This window comes from Periophthalmus magnuspinnatus, chromosome 13 (assembly GCF_009829125.3).
Source record: "Periophthalmus magnuspinnatus isolate fPerMag1 chromosome 13, fPerMag1.2.pri, whole genome shotgun sequence".
Classification (NCBI taxonomy): domain Eukaryota; kingdom Metazoa; phylum Chordata; class Actinopteri; order Gobiiformes; family Gobiidae; genus Periophthalmus; species Periophthalmus magnuspinnatus.
This window is the reverse complement of record NC_047138.1, coordinates 5,451,087-5,473,796: the sequence shown is the minus strand read 5'-3', so window position 1 is coordinate 5,473,796 and position 22,710 is coordinate 5,451,087. Positions and strand designations below refer to the sequence as shown.

Genomic DNA, 22,710 nt, shown 5'->3' with positions numbered 1-22,710 from the left:
CATTACTGTAGCTAAAATTAAGTGTCAAAACCAAAGCAAAACACTGCAGGTCCCGGCAAAACTCCTGAGACTGCCTCTACTGCACCTCCCTGTCATGGCTGCTGACAGTTTCAAGCGAACAATTGCATTTCACATTCACATGCAGTTTGATGCATCATCTTTTATGAGAAACATCTCTCTTGTGCAGCGAGAGAGGAGGGAGCAGGCCCAGGGAGCATCAATCAAAGTAAGCGACACCAGAGGAATTATCAGTCAGCGTGCCGCGGCTCAACTCCGGAGCAGAGACCACGACCTGTGTTTATCAGGCCAGATTTAGCAGCCTGTTTAAAAGCCTGGCACTAGGGCAGCGGGCTCGTGTCGACTGGTGTTTCGACAATAAGAAACTAATCATATGGCTCTGAACAGGTGGAAAGACTCTGACACTAGTGACTCAGCTGGCATTTTGAAATTCATATAATCTTGTTGTTATATGAGCAAAACCTCATCTACCAACTCAGAACTACCTAGATGCAGATTCTAAGGGGACATCAAGATGCAAATGTGAATGTGAATGCTTTTTTTTACTGTGGAAGTTAGGTGATTTCCTAAGCTAATTGGGGCATTACATTGACTTTAGTTTAAGCTGATGGATGGGAATAGGTTAGTGGTTGTGTTGCCCTAAAATGGTGATTAATGACCCCAGCTTGTCTAAATCTGATAAAGTCTTTGACAGATTTGTCAAAGCCTCCCAAATCCATTTTTCAGTGTTGTTGGCCCAAACCACAAGAAGACTCATACTTGTTTAAACCAGTTGATCTTGTTTTTATCCGACCACAGATAAAGTCTTGTCTCAGAGGAGCGTAAGATTTGTACCAGTGCCTCTGTGAAGATATTTAATGGCCTAAAATGGCATTTGGAGTGATGTGAATTAACTGCGTGGATTAGTGAACTGAGCAGTGTCATCAGGAGGAAAAAAAAACCAAAATGCATCCGACGAGACGATAGCAGGCAGGGTGAGTGGAGCTAAGCGTTTTCAAGGTGTGGGTCAGGGTGACTCCAGAAAAGATTTTCTGACACGGCGTGGGGCGAAGAGTCATAGACAGAGACGGTCTATTCTTAGAAGAACAGAGGTGGGATCGAAGCGGCTTCACGTTTATCTGCCATTGACAGCTGTGTCGACTTAATGGAGGTTTGTAATTAACATGGATTTCCGCTAATGTTCAAGCCTTTTGTCTCTTAAATAGAAAGTATTAATCCCATTAGTGTGAAAGGATGTGCCAGATGCCTTTTTTGACAGTCAAACATTGAGCCTGAAGTTGTTTGTTGTGGGGGAAAAAAAGCGTTCCTGTTCTTTTAATATTTGATGATAATGAAGCTTTTTCAAACTGCTGACTTTGATGTCGCTTTAGACAACAATGACGTAATATTTCTTTACAAATAAAAGACTGGATGATTTGCATATTGTGAGCCGTCAACCTCATCCTGTCCTTTCTACCTCAGTGTCCTCAGTGTCACTTTTGCCCTCGTGTAAAAGTGTCTCCCGGCTGCAGATGCGGCTGAGGGGTCGGCCTGTGGAAAAATATAGTCACGCCTTTATGAGTTCATTTTCTGCCAATTTCATCATTTCACCAAATATAAAAGCGTTCATTGTTTTAAATAGGGATTAAATTAAAAGATGGGGCCACCTCACGCGTGTCATTGTGAATATTTGGTTCAAACTGAAATTGATTTCTCAGTTGAGGAAAGTCTAAACATTTATTCCAGTATTGGCTGCTTGGTGAGAAAAACATAAATATTGATAAGTTGTTTTTATTTTAAATGCGAGGGCTCACCGCACTTCATCCATTCACACTTTGAGGCGTGATGACATATGATTTGAAGCTCTTCATTCTGCTCTTGTTATTTACAAACTCAAGTAAATATTAAAAAGTGAAAGGGTTCTTTTGCTGCATAAGGAGCTGGTAGACTGCAGAGTGCTGTTTATCAGGGCTAGTCTTTATGTGGCAGTCCATAGCACTTGTGTTTCCCTGCGGACACCCCACTGATCCGCTCATCTCACTTTGACTCTGTTTGCTTGGAGCTTTTCAATGCAGCAGTATTGAGGTTTTGGCAGCACGGACGCTTGGTTTCCTTTTGAAAAACAAAGCAGCATGTTTGTATCTTTGTGAGAGCCCCCCAAAGAAATAAATACATCATTTTAACGATGCTTTTTCCCCCAACACCAGTGTGTGTCTGGAATGACATTTATGCTTGGTATTGTTACACACATTGTTAGTAATCTTGAAATGTTGTCCATTTAAGGTTGTATATAGGCAGTTATTCAAATTTAACCTGAAAGATTTACAACCAATAAATTATTTAAAATCACAATTACAAAACTGCAAAATCTGCAGTTATTAAAGTAATATAATGTGCTCTGCAGTAAAAAAAAAAAAAAAAAAAAAAAAAAAAAAAAAATTCTGTCTGTATCTGTAGTTTGAACTGAAATGTATGTTTTTGTTCTTTTTTCCCAAATCTATTCTATTTAACCACTTGTAAGCTCACAAATACACCCTTTGAATTGCATCTGTTGCTATGTACTTGTGCTTCATACCAGTATTGATTGTCTTTTCTTCAGGATTATGTTGTTGCGGAACAACACTCTAAGGATTGTTAACTCCAGTCGAGCGGACGAGGGCAACTACGTGTGCCGGGCAGAGAACCAGTTGGGCTCTGCGGAGATGACGGCCATGTTGTGGGTAAAAGGTAAGTGATGCCCTGGAGGCCTTTATTTTCTGCCAAATTAGCACAAGTCAGCCACCAGTAAATAGTCCCCAATGTCATTTTTACCCCCGCCTTTTGCTTGGGCTCCAGGAAATATATTGTGCTTACTCAACCGTGCACAAAGGCTCTCACATTCAAGAATCATATTACAAGGACACACTGCAGACTTGTGGATCAGGATTGGGGTTAGATCCAACTGTTTGTTGTCACACTAAGATATTAATAGTGACATGCATTTTTTGTAATATAAATGTAAATGTTTTACAAATAAATGTATTAATAAATGTCCACATTAGAATATATATTTTAATGTAAATATATATACCAAACTGAGTGGAGTGTGATTATGCTATTCATCTACTTCTCAATGCAGCCTCTGGCTGGGCTTTAGGGATGATACCTGGACTGCAAACACTAAAACATTTACTCCCACATACACTCTGCACTTTAGATTCACGTGTTCACCTCACACATTTAGCAGCACATTTAGAAACACAGGTGCAGTGGACGCTCTGTGCTGAAAAGGCTGTAGTTTCATGTGTCCATGTTAGTCCTGCCTCGTGCCATAGAAGTCTGTGGTTAACCTGGGGTGACAGTGCAGCAGCTTTGTGCTTGCAGAGGCCATGCGTGTGGAGCTGAACCCCAGCAGAGTGGAGGTAACTGTGGGGGAGAGTGTGGTGCTCAGCTGTAAGGCCACACATGACACCTCTCTGGATGTGGCTTTCCAGTGGTTCTTCAACCAACGACCCATCAACTTTCACCAGGAAGGCGGCCATTTTGAGTACATCCAGACAGTCAGAGCACAGGTAAGAGCATTTAAGTTTTCAGTATATTTTGTTCTGTGTTTCACTTGGTAAATGTAAATGATCCGTTCCCAGTGAAATACTGGATTTGTCTATGATTGGTCTATGATAACCCTAAATGAGGACTCTATGATATTGTAGTACTGCATTGCTCAAACTTGCATCCGCCTGTGTATTAAAATGTTACAAAACACAGTCAGGGAAACTTGCACTTTATACCGTGTTTTTTTTTTTTATATGTTATAAAAAGGTACTCATTAACTTTGATTTTTATACATTACATTCAGAACTGTGTAAATCCCCATTACCTAATGCAGTACTTCCATATCTGTTAAGATGAATGTATACATATTATTTATTAGGCAGGAGCCCTTCTTTAAAATATCCCTTGAATTGAATTCCCTTAGGTCATGGAGTACCCTGATTCATTCAAGGGGCTCTGGGAAAAGACAATTTGCAGTGGCAATTCTTTACAGGCTCATTCTGAGCTGATGCATGGTTTGCAATTTTAATCAGGTTTTGTGCTAAACAGCTGCCTGTAGACCTTGAATTATTCTCAGTCTTGCCTTAGGCATTTCTCATTTCAGGGAAATACAGATAGCCAGAGATTGTAGAGGCAACGCGCACCTGAATTAAACAGTAGTGTCTCAAGCCACATAAACCACTTAGACATTTAAGGGAATAACACTTTTCTTGTTGAGCACATTTAGGCACTCCTAAGACCCAACTTTTTATCTCCTGTGTTCTCACTGCAGCAGACCTCCACTGTGGATCTGATGATTAGGAGCATTCTGCTGAAGCATGCTGGGAAATATGGGTGCCGGGCCCAGACTAGTGCTGATACTGTGTTTGCTGAGGCTGAACTTCTTGTACGAGGTGAGTGTTCATCAATGCACCACTGCACTGTTTTCACACAGCCACTGATTCACCGTCCCCTTGAATGGAGCCAATGCCCTGTAACATAATGTATTCTTGTAGTGAATTTGTTTTGGAGGTTTTAGTCCATTGGGAGTCCGTTAACTTAAATGTCTTTGTCCAACTGTGGGCTATAGAAGAAATGTAGTTTTTACAAAACAAGCCTCCAATTACAAGCTGATGCTCGGGGTTTGCACATCGGTCAGAAAAGCTCCTGGCCCCTTTTAACCAAACAGGCCTATTTTATGGTCACTGGAAGAGTGGCCTACAGACATGTAGTGTGTATGCATGAACACACTGATGAGAAAAGTGATCACCCCATTTTCAGGCCATATCTGTTCAAGCTGAAAATTACATTCAGCAATTACAGCGCATGTAGCTCCGGGTCTCTATTATCTCCTAATGACAAAGTTGCTGTGTAAAATCTTAATTTTTGTTGTATTCATACCACACTGTCAAATATATGTGGTTGCCTTTCAGTTTTAATCAATTATGTAGAGCCATTTGTAATGTTTTCTCTATCAAAACATATCTGCAGTTTGTTTTGTTTAATCAATTGTGTTTGTGTAATCTTTTTTTCTCCAGAGCTGAAAACACTTAGTTGCTTCTGTGGTGAAGCTCTCTCTCTCCAGGAAGTGCCCCTGCATCATTTTAGTTGAATAATGAAATGCAAATGTATCAAGGACATCATACTTACCCTGTCTGATCAATGATCCCTTTATAAAACTGTATGCTTTTATTTTATGACTTGACTATGACTGAATTCAAATAATGTTTTATAATGATACAAATGAACTACGGATGATGCCTTGAGGTGGCTTATAGTTTAATTATAGGAATAGGAGATAAATAGTATGTGTATTTCCCCTTGTTTATTTTGATTTTGGAAATACAAAGCGCATGTCCACCTCAGGGACTAATGCACAGATGTGCATTATCTGCATGAAGCGCTCTTTAGAGAGATGGCAGTCCCCACTGCTGCACCAAATGAAATGCTAATACCTTGGACCCTTTGAATGGCCACTATTTGGCGACGTGTTAGACTAGTTTTCATTGAGCACACCACCTGCCAGCCTTTCATTTACAGCTGTTCTCCCCCGAGTCCTTAGACATTTGCTGGAGTTGCAGATTGGATGTACTTCTGAGTAAAGAGGTAAACATATGTTGAGCTGTACAAAAACACAACAACTAGCTCGAGTCATGCTCAGCAAAAACTGGCAGACTGCCCCTGAATCCCCCTCCCAAAAAAGAAAGCTGCAATATCCTTTAATCAGCCACAAATCCTTGGCCGCAAATTTATGTCAGAGCGGCTTCTGGTTGAATTCAGTGCGTCTTTTCTATTGTTGTGCAAAATAACAACAGGAGCATTGTCCACCCTGTGAGCGTGTAGTAGCACACATCCCTCTTAATGATTGCACGGCTGCATCCATTAGTGTGTCTAATAGCATCACAATACGGACCTGCTCAGAGCACGCCTGCTTGTGCTTATCTAGCGCCTGAAGCGAGGCTATTTAAATCTTGTAATTAAAGCCCCATGTCTTGGCTGTCTCCTTGTCAACAGGTCCGCCCGGTCCCCCTGGTGTGGTCATAGTGGAGGAGATCACAGACACAACAGCCACACTTTCTTGGACGTGCGGTCTGGACAACCACAGCCCCATCAGCACCTACAATATACAGGCGCGCAGCCCCTTTTCATTAGGCTGGCAAACCGTCAAAACAGGTAATCAATAACAAACAAGTACAAACTATAGATCTAGAGGTTTAGCAGGGGCACAGCAGAGCTATTCATTGTCACTTTTTTATAGTTCTTTTAAAGCAAGGTCTTTCAACACAATATATGCACATATTAATGAGATGCGGTGCCAACAGGACTATCATTTCTTTCACTAAAGAATCAGAAGCATTCAATCAAACCTTGACCTGTGCAATTAGCTTTGCTCAATATTTTGTTTGACACATTTCAAAGTGAAATAGCTTTTTCATATTTTTTGTGAAACCATGATAATAAATGGATGAACGGTCAGATACAATGACCCACAGTTTGGCGGCGCAATACCAGCTCTCACAGACGAATGCTGCCGTTGTGTCCTTGGGCAAGACATTAACCCGCCTTACCCCCAGTGTCTGTGTACTCTGATGTGTGAATGTGTGTGTGAATGGGTGAGTGGTTCCTTGATGTAAAGTGCTTTGAGAGCCTTGAAGGTGGAAAAGTGCTATATAAAAATGTGACTATTTACCATTTTACAATTTAAACTCTGTTAAAGCTGTTACATAGCCAAATAACTTTATGTTGGTGTAGAACATGTTAGAACTTGTTTAAAACTGAAGGTTATGTAGTGCACATCAACCACAAATGTTATCTGTTACATTTCTGTCATCATTAAGTCAGTGTACTGTTTGTTCCTGCCTAAAGTTAAATGAATGGGGAGAGATTTTGTCAGAAAGGGCAGCCTAAATATATGTACACATCACTCAAGGAGGTAGATAATGTGCTGTGTGTGTATTCAAAAGATTACATGATAAACAGCAACATAAGTGAGCGAAAACCCTGTAACCCTATGTCAGAAACGTCACACCGACTTAAACACAGAACAGTCTTTCACCCATAGCCTTAAAAAAGCTTAATTGATTTGGATAGAGCATCATTTTGACCCTGTGATGTATTTGTTAGAGCAGAACTGGTAAAGATTAGCTGAAAGAGGTTTGAGCTTCAACTGTACTTCTTCAAACACACTTATCAGCTCATGTTTGAAGAGCTGCTGGTACACTGTAATGTACACAGCTTTCCGTATTATGGAAATGTATTCTGCTCCTAAAGTTTATATTGTTTACATAAGAGGACCTTTGATTTATTTACTTTACGTTGAGATGCATAATATGTGCAAAGTCAATATTATATTATAGTAAACATATTCCATAGTAGCTCGATTGATTAAATTGTTCTTTGAATTTTTGCCCACAAAGATTTTCTAATTACTCATGACTGTGGGTCTTTGGTCTGCGCTGTGAAAATTGATTGAATACAGATTTGTTTTGTGTAATTACTGAACAAATCTGTGGAAACTGATTCATATTTTAATTTTTTGAACTTAATAAAGCTCTTTTCCAGTTTTTTGAGGATTCTTGTATCACCACCATCTGTTTAAAAACTCGCCAAGTCACAAGAAATTGGAGAAATGGATTGGCAACTACAACAAAGGCCATCGTTTTCCAGTGGATTAAATAAAATGGTGAATCGTTGCAGTACAGTAGAAAGGGATCCGAAATATTATGCAGATTTTTTTTTTTTTTTTTTTTTTTGCATTCTGGGCTTTCTACCACAAACCCTCCGCCTCCTCAGATGAAATCATTTGAATAATGATTTTGTTGATGGTTTTTCATACAGGCTTGGGGAAGATACAAAAAGTATGTTATGTACCATTCTGGATCCATGAGTCCAGTGTAACCCTCTTTCCCATCGCAGAAATAAAGTGTATTTTAGTATATTGTGCCACTGATTAGTTTTTGTAGTGTTTCATGAGTTCTCCACCCAGTATGAGCTGAAAAGGTCTATGAATCGTCATTTCCATGGACAGTAAAATGGACAGAAATGAGCATAGATGCTATTTGGCTCAATCAACTCTGGTTCCAATTCACTTTCTATTGAAAAATCATCATTCCTCTCCTTCTGTAACTGCGGCTGTCAGGCTTCTGACATTAATATGTTATAATTTCACTATTTTGTAATAGCAGACCAATTAGGAATTAGGTGTCTACTTTCCCCGAGGTCAGCTCTGCTAGAGTTAGCAACAGATTTGTCTGACAGCTATCAGGGCTGGATGAGCCTGTCTCCTGCCAAACCAGTGGTGCAGGCAAGGAAGAAGCAAGCACCTTCAGCAACCTCGCTTCTGAGTGGCTCTTTTAGTGCACACTCAGATTTCCAAATATGAAATTTGGCTCCAAATTGGCTCCTATAACACTGGCTTCATTATGACTGGAGCTGAACTCTATGGGTGAAGTGAAACACTCCGTCAGCGTCTACATCTAGTCTTTGGTCATTGCCCAAATAACAGCGTTCACAGTCACTCAATCCTTCCACAGCTGTTTTTATTTGTCTTACTGTTGACACAATCATAACACATACATACAATTTGGCCCGGATGCCCTTCACCCTGTCCATACCCTGCACCAGCCCCTTGAGCCCACACATGTAGCTGTAGGCCAGGCTGCACCCCTGACGCAGAGGTATAAATCAGCCTTTACATTGAGGCCAGCTGACCTCTATGTAGGTGGAAAAATACCCACACACCACACACGTGGACAAAGCTAAACTAGGTCCTGTTTTCTCGTGCATAGAGCCGGAGCCTGTCACTGGGGACCTGGAGTCAGCCGTGGCCGTGCAGCTTAACCCTTGGGTGGAGTACGAGTTCAGGGTAGTTGCCAGCAACGCCATCGGGACTGGAGACCCCAGTGCACCTTCCAGAGCTGTGCGGACTAAGGAAGCAGGTAAAAGCCCCAGGCGTTACTTGTTATTGTTATTTAATAAATTGAAGCCAGGCCTGTGCATATATTTCTGTTTTGCTATTTGGACAAGTCATATCCCATTGTTTATATTTTAATTAGGAAGGAAGTCAAATATAAGCAGCTTATGTGAAGCTTATGTGAATTTGAAGAGTTGAAGATTTTGCAAGGGCATTTAGTGAAATTATTTGTACAAATTAATGTTATTGTGACTGTGACATATTGAAATAGGTTTGACTTGTTTTTGTTTTTCTATGTAAATGACTGAAACATTTGCATACTGTCTCCATTTTATGATTGATAAAGCACAACGGTAACTTGGCACAAATTGAAATCATTTTATGGAAGCCATTTCAACCAAAACAAGCCTCTTGCATATAAAAAGTCTTGCTACATCTTTGGCCACCACCAATTTAGATGAATCGCTCATTTGAGTCCCAAGTGAAATTTATAGAAGACAATATTTATGATGAGTAAGAATTCATTGAGGTATCGTGCCTCACTTGCTGCTCACTTCTCGTTGACAAAATGGAATAATTACAAAGGTCAGTGGTCATTTGGATGTGGCTTATTTAATCTGTACTATCGTCTCAGCATGATTAATAGACTAATTACTGTAACCACACGCTGATGGGGTGATCTATCTCTAACGCCGCTCTCAGCAATGTGCAAGATACAAGTGAGATTTTCAACATACTGTATTAATATTGTTTAATTTAGGGTGAAATTGCTCCGATGTGGTCACTTACAACAGTTAACAACCATCACCAGTGTTTCAGCTCATGTTTGGAAGAAAAAGTTTAGTGTCAAAAAGTCAGTGATGCATTGTTGACCTTTGTATTTCACACAGTCCCATCAGTGGCACCGGCCAACGTGAGCGGAGGGAACGGCCGCCGGCACGAGCTCGTCATCTCCTGGGAGGTAAGGCGTGTTGCAGCTTTTTGACTAGTGAAAGGGCACAACAACAGGTCCTGGATGTGAAAAGTGGTTACACATTAAACCGACAGATGGACTAAATGAATGCATAGTTATTGGTCCAAGTGCAAATTTTTAACCAGCTTCTGAAACATCTCGGGATGAACATTTTTGCACTTTAGACATGACTTGCCCCACACACACGCACACAAATAGTATATTAGCTTGAGTACAGGGCAGGAGTGATGTTGGGAAGGTTATCCAATCATTCGTTCAAAGAAAAAAGAAGAAGGAAAAAAGGGAAGAAAGGAAAAGAGAAAACACTGAAACTGAATGTCAAAGCTAGTTATAACTTCATAACTAAACTCAGTCATTCATTCATTTTACCTGCTCAATAATAAAACATTAGGTCATTGTAAGCCCCCAGCCCGCCCCCTCAACCCGCTCCCTCAACCCGCCCCCTCAACCCACCCCAATCTCTCATCATTGTTTTATTTCTGTTTCTCGTCCTCTGCTTTGTACCAGGTTTATCATTTTCTTGTCTGTTTCTTTGTCTCCTTTGCGTGTTTCTTTCTCTTGTCAAGTCCTGTTATGTTTTGTACTGTACTGTTTTTTTGTTTTGTTTTGTTTCATAAATAAAATTTTAACATTTTTTGGCATCCAAGAGCATGAACATCAAAAGAAGACTCAAATATGAACTGCGTAACATGCATTTCAAAACATCTTTCACTATAGGTTTAGCAGGTTTTATGCTGAAATCGAATGGAGTATTTCATTATTTGGAAAAGAAATCATGCATCTTAATTTCTTTGAGATAAATCTTGAAGCTCCACTTTCATTGGCTTTCATATAGTGTAGGATGTCGCTCCAAAATTCTACGAGAGCTATTGCCAAAATGCTAAACAAGCGTTCGAAAAATAAGTTGCATGTAAACAGTTAGAGCAGTAAACATGCATTTTCTCCATAAATATTCATGCCAACATACTACTTATTGATTATAACTTAATTCATATATGTATTTTTTCACCATTTCAGATGTAATCAAAATGCTACGCTCTATTCCATATATTGAATGTACAGAATTTATGAAAATATGCTACTTGTTCATGCCCGGTACTTAACATTCCAGTTGCATATTTTCGCGATACTGCATTTTAATCATTCACAAGCAGAAAATCTTTAAGACACAATGGCAATGTGCTCAGACGGGTGTTCAGAAGGATCCAAAAGCCGGGGTATTTAGTCAGTTCTTTAACAGTGTACTCAATAAAATCCTGCATTAGTGTCACATTCTTCATAATACGCAGGCAATTAAAATTCATTCCTGAAGCAAACTGGAGAGGAAGTAAATATTTGCTACACACGGCACAGATCCAAATAAACAAGGCACAGCAACTGCATAGGGATATTAGAAAACACATTTTGTTTATTGAACCTATCCGGAATGCTTAATCTTACGTGCAATATAAGTAAGATTATGGTTTTAAACGTGCAAAAACTCCTTGTAAACTGACACTTACTTATTCCCCTTGACTATAACTGTCTTTGCAATAAATACGGGAAATATTGGTTCATAATCTTGCAGAAAAAAAACGTCATTTATTAAGAAATCTTCACCTGATCCGTGGGAATACTTGTCAGACGCAGCGGAGATGATTGGTGGTTAAAATCACTGGGGGTTGTTTTAATAGCAGCTGTTTTGCTTTGACTCGATTGGGACTTGTTTTTTGGTTGTCATTCCGTTCCCTCACCTACTAAGAAAAATGTAATTTGAATCTGGAGTGCTCAGGTGTATTCGGAAAGCCTCAGAAATAAGGTCACTTGCATTATATCGGCTTTTTCGCTGCCTGGTTGCTTTGAATGCCAGCGTAGATTGTAAACAGCATCTTCTAATCTGTTTGTTTGATTCATACTGTCTATGTCTATAGTGTAATAATTATGGTCTTCATGTAGAGTGCACCCACAGAGCGCACAGCGGGAGACTGTCTGAGTCAAACATGTTATAGGAAATATGTGCATTAGGGCAGAAACAGCAGGATATTAACACTTTGTACATAACCTTAGTATGAAATGAATGTTATTTGCTTATGTGCAATTTATACGTCGCATTTTATTTGGACAAACACAACTAAATCTGACAGTGGGACTAGATATACAGTTGTTGTAGGAAGTATATAGGGAGAACATGTTGAACACCGGTGGATCATTATTTGATATTTTGCTGACGGCTAAATCTTAGGTGCATCACTATTTTTAAATGAGGGAAAAAAAATAAAAAATAAAAACAGTGACTGAAGTAGATACAGTGCTGTAGGTGTGTATAGGGAAAAACTGAAAGATTTGGAGCAACGGTGTCTACAGAACAAACGTGCATGAATGATTTAACGTACAACTTTGAGAGCGAAATCGACAAGGGAAAACTATTAGCATATAACAACGCAGAAAAATAGATTAAAACAAATATTCTTGGCAAACCACAGGCGGCGGAGGCACACATAAATCAGCGCAAACCAGCAGACACGGACGAAACCACCCAGGTGTGGAGATGCGGCGTGACCCGGGAAGCACTGACCCCTGTGATAAGCAAAGCATTAGAGACCCACATTATAAGCATGGGGATAACTCAAGGGTGGAGGTCGCTGTCTCGCCTGCTCCACTGCGCTTGGAGAGGAGGTCTTTGGAGTTTAAGGGGCACAGGTGAGGGCCCGTAGTGAGGACAGTGTGACCCGACACACTGCGGAGGGAAGCAATACGGACCCATCTGCTGCGCGCTGTGCTTGAGAAATGTGTGAAGCTGTGAGAGTGTGTTGGAGATTCTATTTTCTTCAAAACAGAAGTTGAATTACTACAAACAAAATAGTCTGACACAAGACAAATGACAGAACGCATCCCGGAGGAAATTAAAGTGGTAAAAACAATGCATTCTTCTTAAAATGACTCTTTTTACTGTTGGAGTACTTGTTTTATCATAACGTAAATTTTGAAATATATGCAGAAAGCCATACCAGCAAAGCAAATGAAATACCAGGAATGAATAAAGTAAGATTATGATGACTAGTAAATTAGCTAAGTGAGGTGAGACTAGAGCAGGTCAGGAGCAGATCACTGCTCATTGCATATTGAACAGGTCCTTTCTTATTCTGTTGCAAATGTGTTTAACTCATCAGGGTGAGGGTCGAGGGTTTTGGCGGCACAACTTGGTCGCAGAAAAATGTGCTTATGTGGCCAGATGAAAGCCAGCCGGGGCTTGTACGCACGGAGCAGCATTAGCCAGGGGAGTGATTAAGATGTACTGAATTTAAATGCAGCCCCACTGGAGAGACCCAGCAATGGTGGTTCACCTTGAAGTTCAAGGATGTTAACAATGCATTAGAACGGAGTCTGTTCAGTCCAAATGTGGCGTTCAAGTAAAGATGTTATAGATGAACTGTTGGACAGCTCTGCATAGAGCCGTGCTCAGGCCACAGCATGCAGCGAATCACATAGTAAAAGGGGGAATTTATAATTGAGATGAGGGTATATTAACAGGGGGCCAGCGAACAGATGTGCAGGATACTGACAGTTATTCTTGTAGTTATTAAGTATGGATGCCCAACTGCCACTGGGACGATAACCTTCACGTGAGGAGAAGAGCACCTCAGAGGTGCATTATGGGAGATAATGTCCATTCCAGATGGGCTGTGTTTGGTGGTAAACCATTGCCTATTTATAACCCAGGAGGGCTATTAGCACAGCTAATATTACACTCACAACATCTTATAGGACACTGTGATGGCACAGTGGCCCAGATACAAAACGCTATAACTGCAGTCTGGTTAGTCATGAAACATGTGGTGTTCGACACACTCGCTGTTTAAATGAAAATGTTTTTCTGGCAGAACACTGGCAGAACAGGATTTTTTTGTCAAATTGACAATTAAGCTAAGTACACTTCAAGACCTGTCACTATCTGACAGTAAATACTGTAGTGATTAAGTATGTATATGTTCACACTTTAACAGTGACAAAAGAAACAGCTCTGTCATCTGTCAGACACTGGAAATGATGTGGGAGTGTGTCACTGTGACAGGGAAATGTCATCCTAAACCATCTTTTAGCTCTCAGCATTACAAAACTGTTTAATCTTGAATGTTTCAGGAAACTCTGAGGACTCCGATAATGATCAATGCTGTTGGATATTAAAGTAGATGGAGCAGGAATGTTGGCCCGTTTTGGCAGTGTTGCGCGTGTGAGCTGGGTGTGAGCTGGGTGTGAGCAGCTCTGCCTCTCCACTCGGCTGTGGCGAGTTGTCAGCGCTCTGGACGGCCATAGTAGGCAGGGTTATTAAGCAGGATGAATGACTAAACACTCTCTGCAGCTTCATTCAGCCGTCTCATTATAGTGGATGGAGAGAGACAGCGTCTTCTCCTGGAGCCACTGGGAGGACCATTAGTGATGCCCCACAGTCAGCCAGCCCCACTGAGGCAGTCAGCCCAGCAGTGCCCCACACACACCCAGCTCACTTTGTAGAGCACCTTTTACTCTAAACACATACTCTTTCTTGGCTATTTTGACTCCCAAAGTTGTTTATGTTTTCTGACTTAACTAAATACTTTTTAAAAAACACACTCATGCACTTGGTCAACCAAACATGTCCAGTCATTAATGAGGGCTGAGTCTTTGGAGGATGGAGCTTAAATTCACACGGTCGGTGAGTCAGGGATCAAAGCCATAACTTTCTTTTTGCAGGATTAAAAATGAGCTTGTGTTGACAATAATTACGGAGCTAAATACTTAAGATACTGTGCATTGTATTTAAATCTAAAAGTATAAATAAAATCTTTTGTTTGTTGTTACACAGTAGCAAAGCAGATAAGAACAATGGAAAATGGATATCACCCATGTAGCTCATTTTAAAGCATCCCTTTTTTTTAGACCTAATCTTCACTCACACGCTACCATTTCAATTCCCCGAGCTGCGAGTGTTTTTGTCTTAACTAGCTAATTTGTTCTTGCTGTTTTTTAAAAAGCCCCATATTCTTTGGCAGGTCTTTAAAGCATTGCCAGCGCAGATAATAACTCTGATAGAAGCTAATTCACTTTTGCTGATCATCCTTGTAATTAGGCAGCCGTAGTGATTAGTCGTTGTTGGGGAAAAAAATTATTAAATAAATAAAGTGAACTACATCTGCATTCGAGCCATTTCCCCAGTAGACTCAATGGCTCATTTGGACGATCCCTTAAGGGAGACAATATTACTTTGAAGCTTATGCAAATTAGCCATAACAGAGGCTGCTATGGAGATCTTGCCAAAAACAGGTGTACAGGTGTTTGTCAATTATTAAATTTAGCCAAAGATTTAATCCCCGTTGCTCAGTCTTTAATTAAATCGGAGCTCACTTAATAAATTGGCATCTGATTTGATTAAGGAGCAGCTGTGGAAGACATCCCCAGGTTTAACCACTTCAGGCTGAACCACAGAAAAGACATTCGAGCCAGCGCACGAAAAACCTGTGTCCCCCAAACCCGGACTGTCAAACATGAGAAGATAAATAGCGGCATAAGGGGCACAAGAGAATGAGATATGATTTGTTTCCATTACTCAGACTGCCTGCATCTTTATTAACACTGGCAGACCGTTACGGCAAATGGATAATAAATTGAAATCTGGTTAGATGAGAATACCTTTGAGGGGGAAATTCGTGTTTGAATTTTCTAGTTGGTGAGAGGGGCTGCTTGACTTTAATAAGCTCTTCAGATGTGGAATTTTTTTTCTCTTTTCATGTTATTTCAGCCGGTCTCCGAGGAGTTCCAGAACGGAGAGGGCTTTGGTTACATCGTGGCGTTTCGGGCCAATGGGAGCAGAGGATGGAAAGAGAAGATGGTGACTTCCGCAGATTCCACCACGTATAAATACAGAGATGAGACCTTCCCTCCACTAACGCCCTTTGAAGTAAAAGTTGGAGTCTACAACAACAAAGGAGATGGACCTTTCAGCAAAGTTGTGGTTATTCACTCTGCTGAGGGAGGTTAGTGTGTGTACTTGTGCTTATTTATGCAAAATACTGTATAAAGTGTATTTTTTATGCAGTATCCTATTTTAATACACAAAATAGTTACAAAATATGAGTAAATAAGTAATTAACAATATTTATTTATATTGAAATAAATATTGGATGTATATGTATTTATTTTTATTTATTTTTTAAATTTATTTTTTCTATTTTTAACATAAAAAATAAAGACATGAGTCACAGAAATAATTTGCAGATAAGGACTGAGACTCAGATCCCGCCAGAGGAAATATAACAAAAGAAATGTATCCACAAAAACAAGACGAGATAAAATTTTGACCTAAATCTATAATATTTTGTTTATTTATTTCTTTTCTATTGATGATCATAACATTTTCCACAGACAGTAGCTCTTTGCAGTAGTCCACTGTATTTAACGTATATCAGTGGCAGTTTGGTGCCAACATTAGATAAAAAAAATTAAAAATCGACTAGGACAATAAATCTTAAAATATAGTCCAATCCATAATGAATTCTATTTGTTTGACAGAACCGAGAGAGGCTCCGTCTGACATTAAAGCACACAGTATTTCCTCATCTGAAATGAAGGTCACTTGGAAACCACCAAACCCTGGACCTGGACGACCCCGAGGATATGAGGTAAGAGCAGGTTTATGATCGTTTTCAAACACTAAGTCGCCTCATCTATTAAAACACAACTTTTTTTTTTACTTATATATTAAAAAAAACGTCGCTGTACCTTGTAATCTATTCACATTGTAAACGATGAAAAGAATATTGCCAGTAACATATTTTTCAAACTCGTGCATAATCCCTCTCGGCATATTTCAGCTGTGATATTTGAATACATTTAAAATTTTATTAGTCAAAATCAATGTCACCAACGTTTTTTGTTTTTTTTTGTGTGAAATAACAAGGACACGATATTGACTGTAGTTGGCATTACACAACCTTCAAACTCTCATTAACTCTGCTCATTAAAAAACCCTTACAATCTATTGACTCATACTGTGCAAAAACGTAGGCATTTGTTAAAAAGTTTGTGAACTAACCACTGATTAGTAGATTTATACAACTGTGAGACAGACGCCTGAACTTATCTTTGTAAATCCAGATCTGGGCGCTGTTGAAACATGAGGCTGATCATAATTATAGGTCTCAGTGTTTATACAGTACAGTCACAGGCCTCATACACAGGGACTTATGCAGGTCTTGATTACCTGTAGGTGTAAGATTGACATGTGTTTATTTTTACAGGTGAGCTACTGGAAAGACGCGGAACAGGAAGAATCCGGACAAAAACAGCGCACTGTGAAAAATGAAACGTCGATGGTGTTGTCAGGACTAGAGAGCAACAGCCTGTACCACATCACTGTTAAAGGCTTCAACAGCATCGGCCAGGGACCTGCCAGCGCCGCTGTCACTGCTCGGACGAGGAAAGCCCGTGAGTGCACTGCTGACACTAATCATGCATTACTATATCAGGAAACGGAGGTTACATGTTAAGTTGGCTCGATGTCCCCTGGTAAAAAAGTGGCAGTAATTGACCTAGTTGGCTGAAAAGTCTGTTGACAGGATGTATTTCCACGTACTAACGCCTGTGTTACTTTCTATAGCTCCAGCGCAGCCTCCCAGTAATCTCCTGTGGATTCAAGAGGGCAACAACGTGTCTCTGAGCTGGACTCCCGTGAAGGCCAAAGACAACGAATCTGACGTCATCGGGTACATGGTAAAGAAGTAACCTAAAATGACTCGCTACTACACCTGTCAGCAAATAATCCAAGAACAGGATCGTTTTCCGAGGTTTTAGTAACATATTCTTCGACCGTATTCATAACTCAAAGCGCTGAACTGATTTAGTGACGCACAACTGAAAATATGTCCAGTATAACATTTACTTTCGAGCTTAAATATGATGAAACGCTCGCTCCTTATTCCACCGCGGAGTTACACGTGTTGATTGTATCGGAGTCAAATCGAAAGTGTTTGACAAATGTTCTCATCCGTGAAATGTGATTTGACCTGTAATTATAGAAGCTATTTTTATAGAGTAACACGGGCAACACAGTGATGTCACACACAGTGATTATTTCAATTTACCGGCTCGATTAGCGTAATGGAAGAGCCGTGTACAGTATGTATCTGACCTACTGTACTTTGTGCCATCTTTCCTTCCATGTTTCCTGTCCAGCTCTGCTATTTAACCCAGAAAAGATTCAAAAGAGGCTGGATTCACATGGCAACACACTGTAAACTGCACATAGAGGATTGGTCAGAATTGTATAGTAGAATTTTGCTTTTTGACAGATATTTGGTTTATGGTTAATTGTATTTGTTGTAATTATTGGGCTTTATTAGACATGAAACAAAAACTGATCTTCTTTTATTATTATAGTAGTATTAAATGATGACCGTACAGTGGTCCCTCAATAGGCAAGCAATAGGCAAATCTGCGAAGTATCAGCTTTATTTTTTACAATTTTTTTTTATATTTTAGAATAATTTAAGGCTGTAAAACCCCTCACCACACACTTTATACACTTTTCTCAGTCCGGGGTGAACATTTTCTCACATTTCTCTCTTGTTTAATCAATTAATAGTGCCTCACGCGTATTTCACAGTTCCTCTGACCGCGCGTCTTCGTCCTGGCGTCGCTCCGCTGTAGTGTCGATCCAACGTTTATGTAAATTTGGCTGAACGCATTACAGTACAGGAGACACGGCACGGAGGAGACTGATGGACAATGGTCTACAGTCCCTTAGCCAATCAGGACGCAGGACACGATGGACGCTCATACGCTGTAAAAAAGCGTGTAGAATTGCACTGGAAAAATCCGCAAAACAGCGAGACCACGAAAGGTGAACCACAATATAGCAAGGGACAAGTGTACTCTTTACACTTTATTGTTTTCAGGTGCCATGAGTTAAATATATTCTATGAAACAATCTCAAACATTGACTCTCCCATAGACTTAGCGTGTGAAGGTATTTTGAAACTGCTATTTATTCTTTGTTCGTTTGCCAATCCGCAGGTGATGCTGAGACAGGAGGGCAGACCACATAACCAGATCACCAGGACCATCAACCCCTCCACCATGTTGTCTCTGCCCGAGGGAGGCACTTACATCATCGAGGTGCGCGCTCTGAGCGAGGGGGGAGAGGGCTCGCTCAGCTCCCAGGTCAGACTGGTCACTTCCTCTGGTGAGTCGGCTACAAACTGAACTCTGTCAAGACACGAAACGTAAACGTGGGGATTCAACAGTTGTAAAGAACATACTGGGTACTACATAACATCTTAATTAGTCTTAATAAAGCATGAACAAACACTTAATTCGCAAATGAACAAATGATCAGGCTTAGAAAGTAGTTAATTAAGGGGTTAGGTTATTATTTCAGTAGTTTCTAAGTCTGAATCATTTGTAATTAACCATTTGTTCATCATGACTTAAGTCTTTTTTCATGCTTTAATAAGTGTTTTCCATATACTCTATTAGCATTGTGTTTATTTACAGTTTTCTTAAGCTTAGAATCCATTAACACACTTTATTCACATGTTTACCCTTGATCTTTTGCATATTTTTTTCTGCAATTCTATTAAAAATTTAAAACTAAATCAAATAGTAAATAATCAGTGCTGCAATGAACCAGTGTGCAAGCTTAGGATGTTTTTTTTTATGAACAAATCAGATCAAAAATAGGTATAAATCATGCCATCTTCCATTAGACAGGTACCTAATAATAAACTGTTTCATAAAGCTATGGTGCATGAGGCTCAGTGTTTTTCTATGATAACAAGTTAACATCTATCCATAGTGTTCTCACATTCCCTGACTTTAATTGAGGCACTGCAGCTGCTGTAAGAGCCAAGTTTTCTTTGGCTAATACTCTTTTAATTACTTCTCCCACACAAAGCGTCCTATTCTTCCCCAGACAATTAACTTCCAATCGAAAGATGAACTGAATCTTATGTGTGATGTGGCAATAGTTGTTTTTATAGTCTTGCTCACTTATTCCCCAATTATGTTTAGTTTTTTTTTCTCCTCAGCAAGTCCAAAATTCCCCGATTTAATCCACTGAAAATGTGCTGTCTGATTATGTATTCAACTTTCACTGAATATCTGATAATCAAACTGACGTGTAATGTGTAGTTTTACAGCATTTAATTAGATTTATTGTATATTATTATATTATTGAGCAAAACAGTGATGTAGCCCTTTATTTTATTTTATTTTATTTTATTTTATTTTATTTTATTTTATTTTATTTTATTTTATTTTATTTTATTTTATTTTATTTTATTTTATTTTATTTTATTTTATTTTATTTTTTATTTTATTTTACTTGTACAGTGTTGTGTTTAAGTTGATTTTCTAATATTTATTTATCTTGATTTTTGAGTGTTTATTTCTATTCTCTTCTTAACCTGTGTGTTGCAACATTGTAATTTCCCCATTGCGGGACAGATAAACCTTCTCTTATCTCTTATTTTTGTAAAGCCCAGTATCGCAGCAGTCGCCCTTCACACAATTGTTAATTTCGTCAACAGAAACAGTCTGAAAATCAAACAATGAAACAGGCATTGACCAGTAAAGGGCAGCAGATGAACCAACATTCACAGAAAACAAGCAAATGGATAGCTGTCCCAGACCTCCTCTATCTTTAGACTAATCAATTAACACTTTTATTTATCCCAAAAGTGCCATTCAGAACGTTGCTTGTTCTATTACACAGTCTGGTTATCCCACAATCGGGTGCCATAAATCTCTCTGTTGTTGTATTGTTGTGTTATTATGTCTAATTGGAAAGAGCTGTATGAATGAATGATTTGTTGAGATGAATGTCTCCATTTACTTCCAGGTGTTCGAGCCAAAAACCATCAGTGCTCAGTGCATTTCCTCCCCCTGAATTTAACATGGACTGCTCTCGTGCTGGTTGTTCTGGTGCCTTCAGTGTCATGGTGAGGCCGCAGTGCCACCCCATGCCCTCGGAGGGAGCTGCTCGTCTTCCGCTCCCTCGTCGCTCTGACCGCGAACTTTGGCCTTAACCATCCCTCGGGGGCCCGTAAAAGCGCGCCCAAGGGGGGTCCCGGACAGTCTGCAGCCAACAGCAGCCTGATCACTCTCTCCTCTGTGGACATGACTTCCCAACATGGCGGTAGTGTTGTACTGTAGTGAACATTGTGAGGAAAAAATGTTTGACTGTTTACTTCGAAATCATATTGGTCTCTTAAGAACCCATTTCCAGATGGCGCACACTGGTTTGGAGCTCGGCGTGCCGCAGACGGTTCTTGTAACGCCGCGGTGCTTGTAACAGAGGGATCAGCTGGCCTGTTACTATCACTTTAACACCCTGATGTACCCCCTGGGCTGCCAAAATCACAATGCAGCAGAAGCTTGGTAAAGATAAGTGCATTGTTTATTATTAAAAAAGAGGAGATTTTTTATACGACCAACAATCTTTTCTCTTTTCAAAGTGGGTTTTTGTACAATGTGTTACCTTTAGAGAAAAAAAACAAAAACAACGGTGATGTGTGTCGGCTTTGTCTTTGGTAGCAGTAACGCGAGGCCCGCTAATGACGGTCTACTGAATGTTGGATTGTGAGGGAAGCAAGGAGCGGAGATGAACCTGTAGTGCCCAAATACATCATTAGACAAAGATAACTCTGTACGCACTCTGTGTCAGTACAAATAAATGTGATGTATATTTTTATATCCTCTTTGTATCTTTGGATTTTATTTATATATTTCTTTTCAGCATCGTGTCACAGAAAGATAAAACAACGGTGCAGAAGTGGTATTTTCTTGTTTGTGTTTAAATATAAGGGTGTATACTGGACAGTGATCAGTTAGACAAAGGCCTGACTCATACATACAGTACTTATACATTTAATTCTTCCCCCAGATGATTCAGTTTGGGCTCTTGATAATTATTCAACAGTGTTTCCAAGGTATAATTAACTCAACAACACTCAGAGGATATTCAAACACTTCACATTTGACCAGGTATTGAAACCAAACTCCCAACACCCACCTTTTTCGAGAGACAATCATTCCTACTACTTTGCCACCCAATATCCTGCAAAATAATACATAAAATTACAGTAATATTTGAGTTTTTTGCCTTTAACATCTTCAGCGTGTACTGTTATATCCGCTGCATGAAAGTACATCAGATGTGGATTGCACATTACGTTTAAGTTCAATTTTATTTATTAATTAACTCAAGTAAATGTACTTATCTTTTACTACTGCTGAAGTCATGCATATTGCAGTTTAATGGTTCGCTTACTTGAGTAAAAGGTTTATCTTCCCAGTGACCAGTGATAAAAGCGCTATGTTAAACTTAAAATGATCCGATTTAGACAGTTTCCTTGTTCATGTGCACACCGACATCTGATTATAATCTTATTTCTGGACCTTTGAGATTACTTAAATGACATATAAAACATGTAATGTGGAGTGAGTAATCAGAAAAAACAGGATCACAAACTCAAAAAATCTTATATTAATCAGATTTTCTAACCACAGCTGTTTATCCTTACTTAGTAGTACTAGTAGTTTCTCCAAAAACTTGTTAAACTCTTCTCGGATCACTACTTTGTACTTCTACTGGTGTAATATTATCTTGAAGTGACACTACTCTTACTTGAATACAATGTCTGCTGCTCTACTCACCTCTAAAGTATATGGTTTTGAGTGCCAGAAAACTTATTATACAAAGGTGCATCTCAGCCAACAAGGGCAGCTTCAAGACTGTACGGCTCCTCCCTGACTCCTCTTTTGCCTTGTCTGCAGTTAAGCCTTATCTCTGGCTGGGCAGAAG

General features: G+C 39.6%; 1 protein-coding gene across 3 annotated transcripts in view; it reads left to right on the top strand.

Moving 5' to 3' along the window:
• The window catches only part of cntn5 (contactin 5), a 79,383-nt gene extending 58,444 nt beyond the window's left edge, over positions 1 to 20,939 (top strand). For 2 of the 3 annotated variants that reach the window (XM_033977467.2, XM_055225850.1), the window contains exons 14-25: positions 2,597 to 2,724; positions 3,361 to 3,548; positions 4,301 to 4,421; positions 6,022 to 6,180; positions 8,796 to 8,945; positions 9,811 to 9,881; positions 15,649 to 15,883; positions 16,419 to 16,528; positions 17,147 to 17,333; positions 17,506 to 17,618; positions 18,921 to 19,089; positions 20,746 to 20,939. In XM_033977467.2, coding sequence (XP_033833358.1) covers positions 2,597 to 2,724; positions 3,361 to 3,548; positions 4,301 to 4,421; positions 6,022 to 6,180; positions 8,796 to 8,945; positions 9,811 to 9,881; positions 15,649 to 15,883; positions 16,419 to 16,528; positions 17,147 to 17,333; positions 17,506 to 17,618; positions 18,921 to 19,089; positions 20,746 to 20,849 — 1,735 coding nt within the window. In that variant the 3' untranslated portion in view covers positions 20,850 to 20,939. The remainder of the gene's footprint in view (positions 1 to 2,596; positions 2,725 to 3,360; positions 3,549 to 4,300; positions 4,422 to 6,021; positions 6,181 to 8,795; positions 8,946 to 9,810; positions 9,882 to 15,648; positions 15,884 to 16,418; positions 16,529 to 17,146; positions 17,334 to 17,505; positions 17,619 to 18,920; positions 19,090 to 20,745) is intronic. The other variant, XM_055225851.1, reaches the window with a different exon arrangement.
• The last annotated feature ends 1,771 nt before the right edge of the window (positions 20,940 to 22,710 follow it).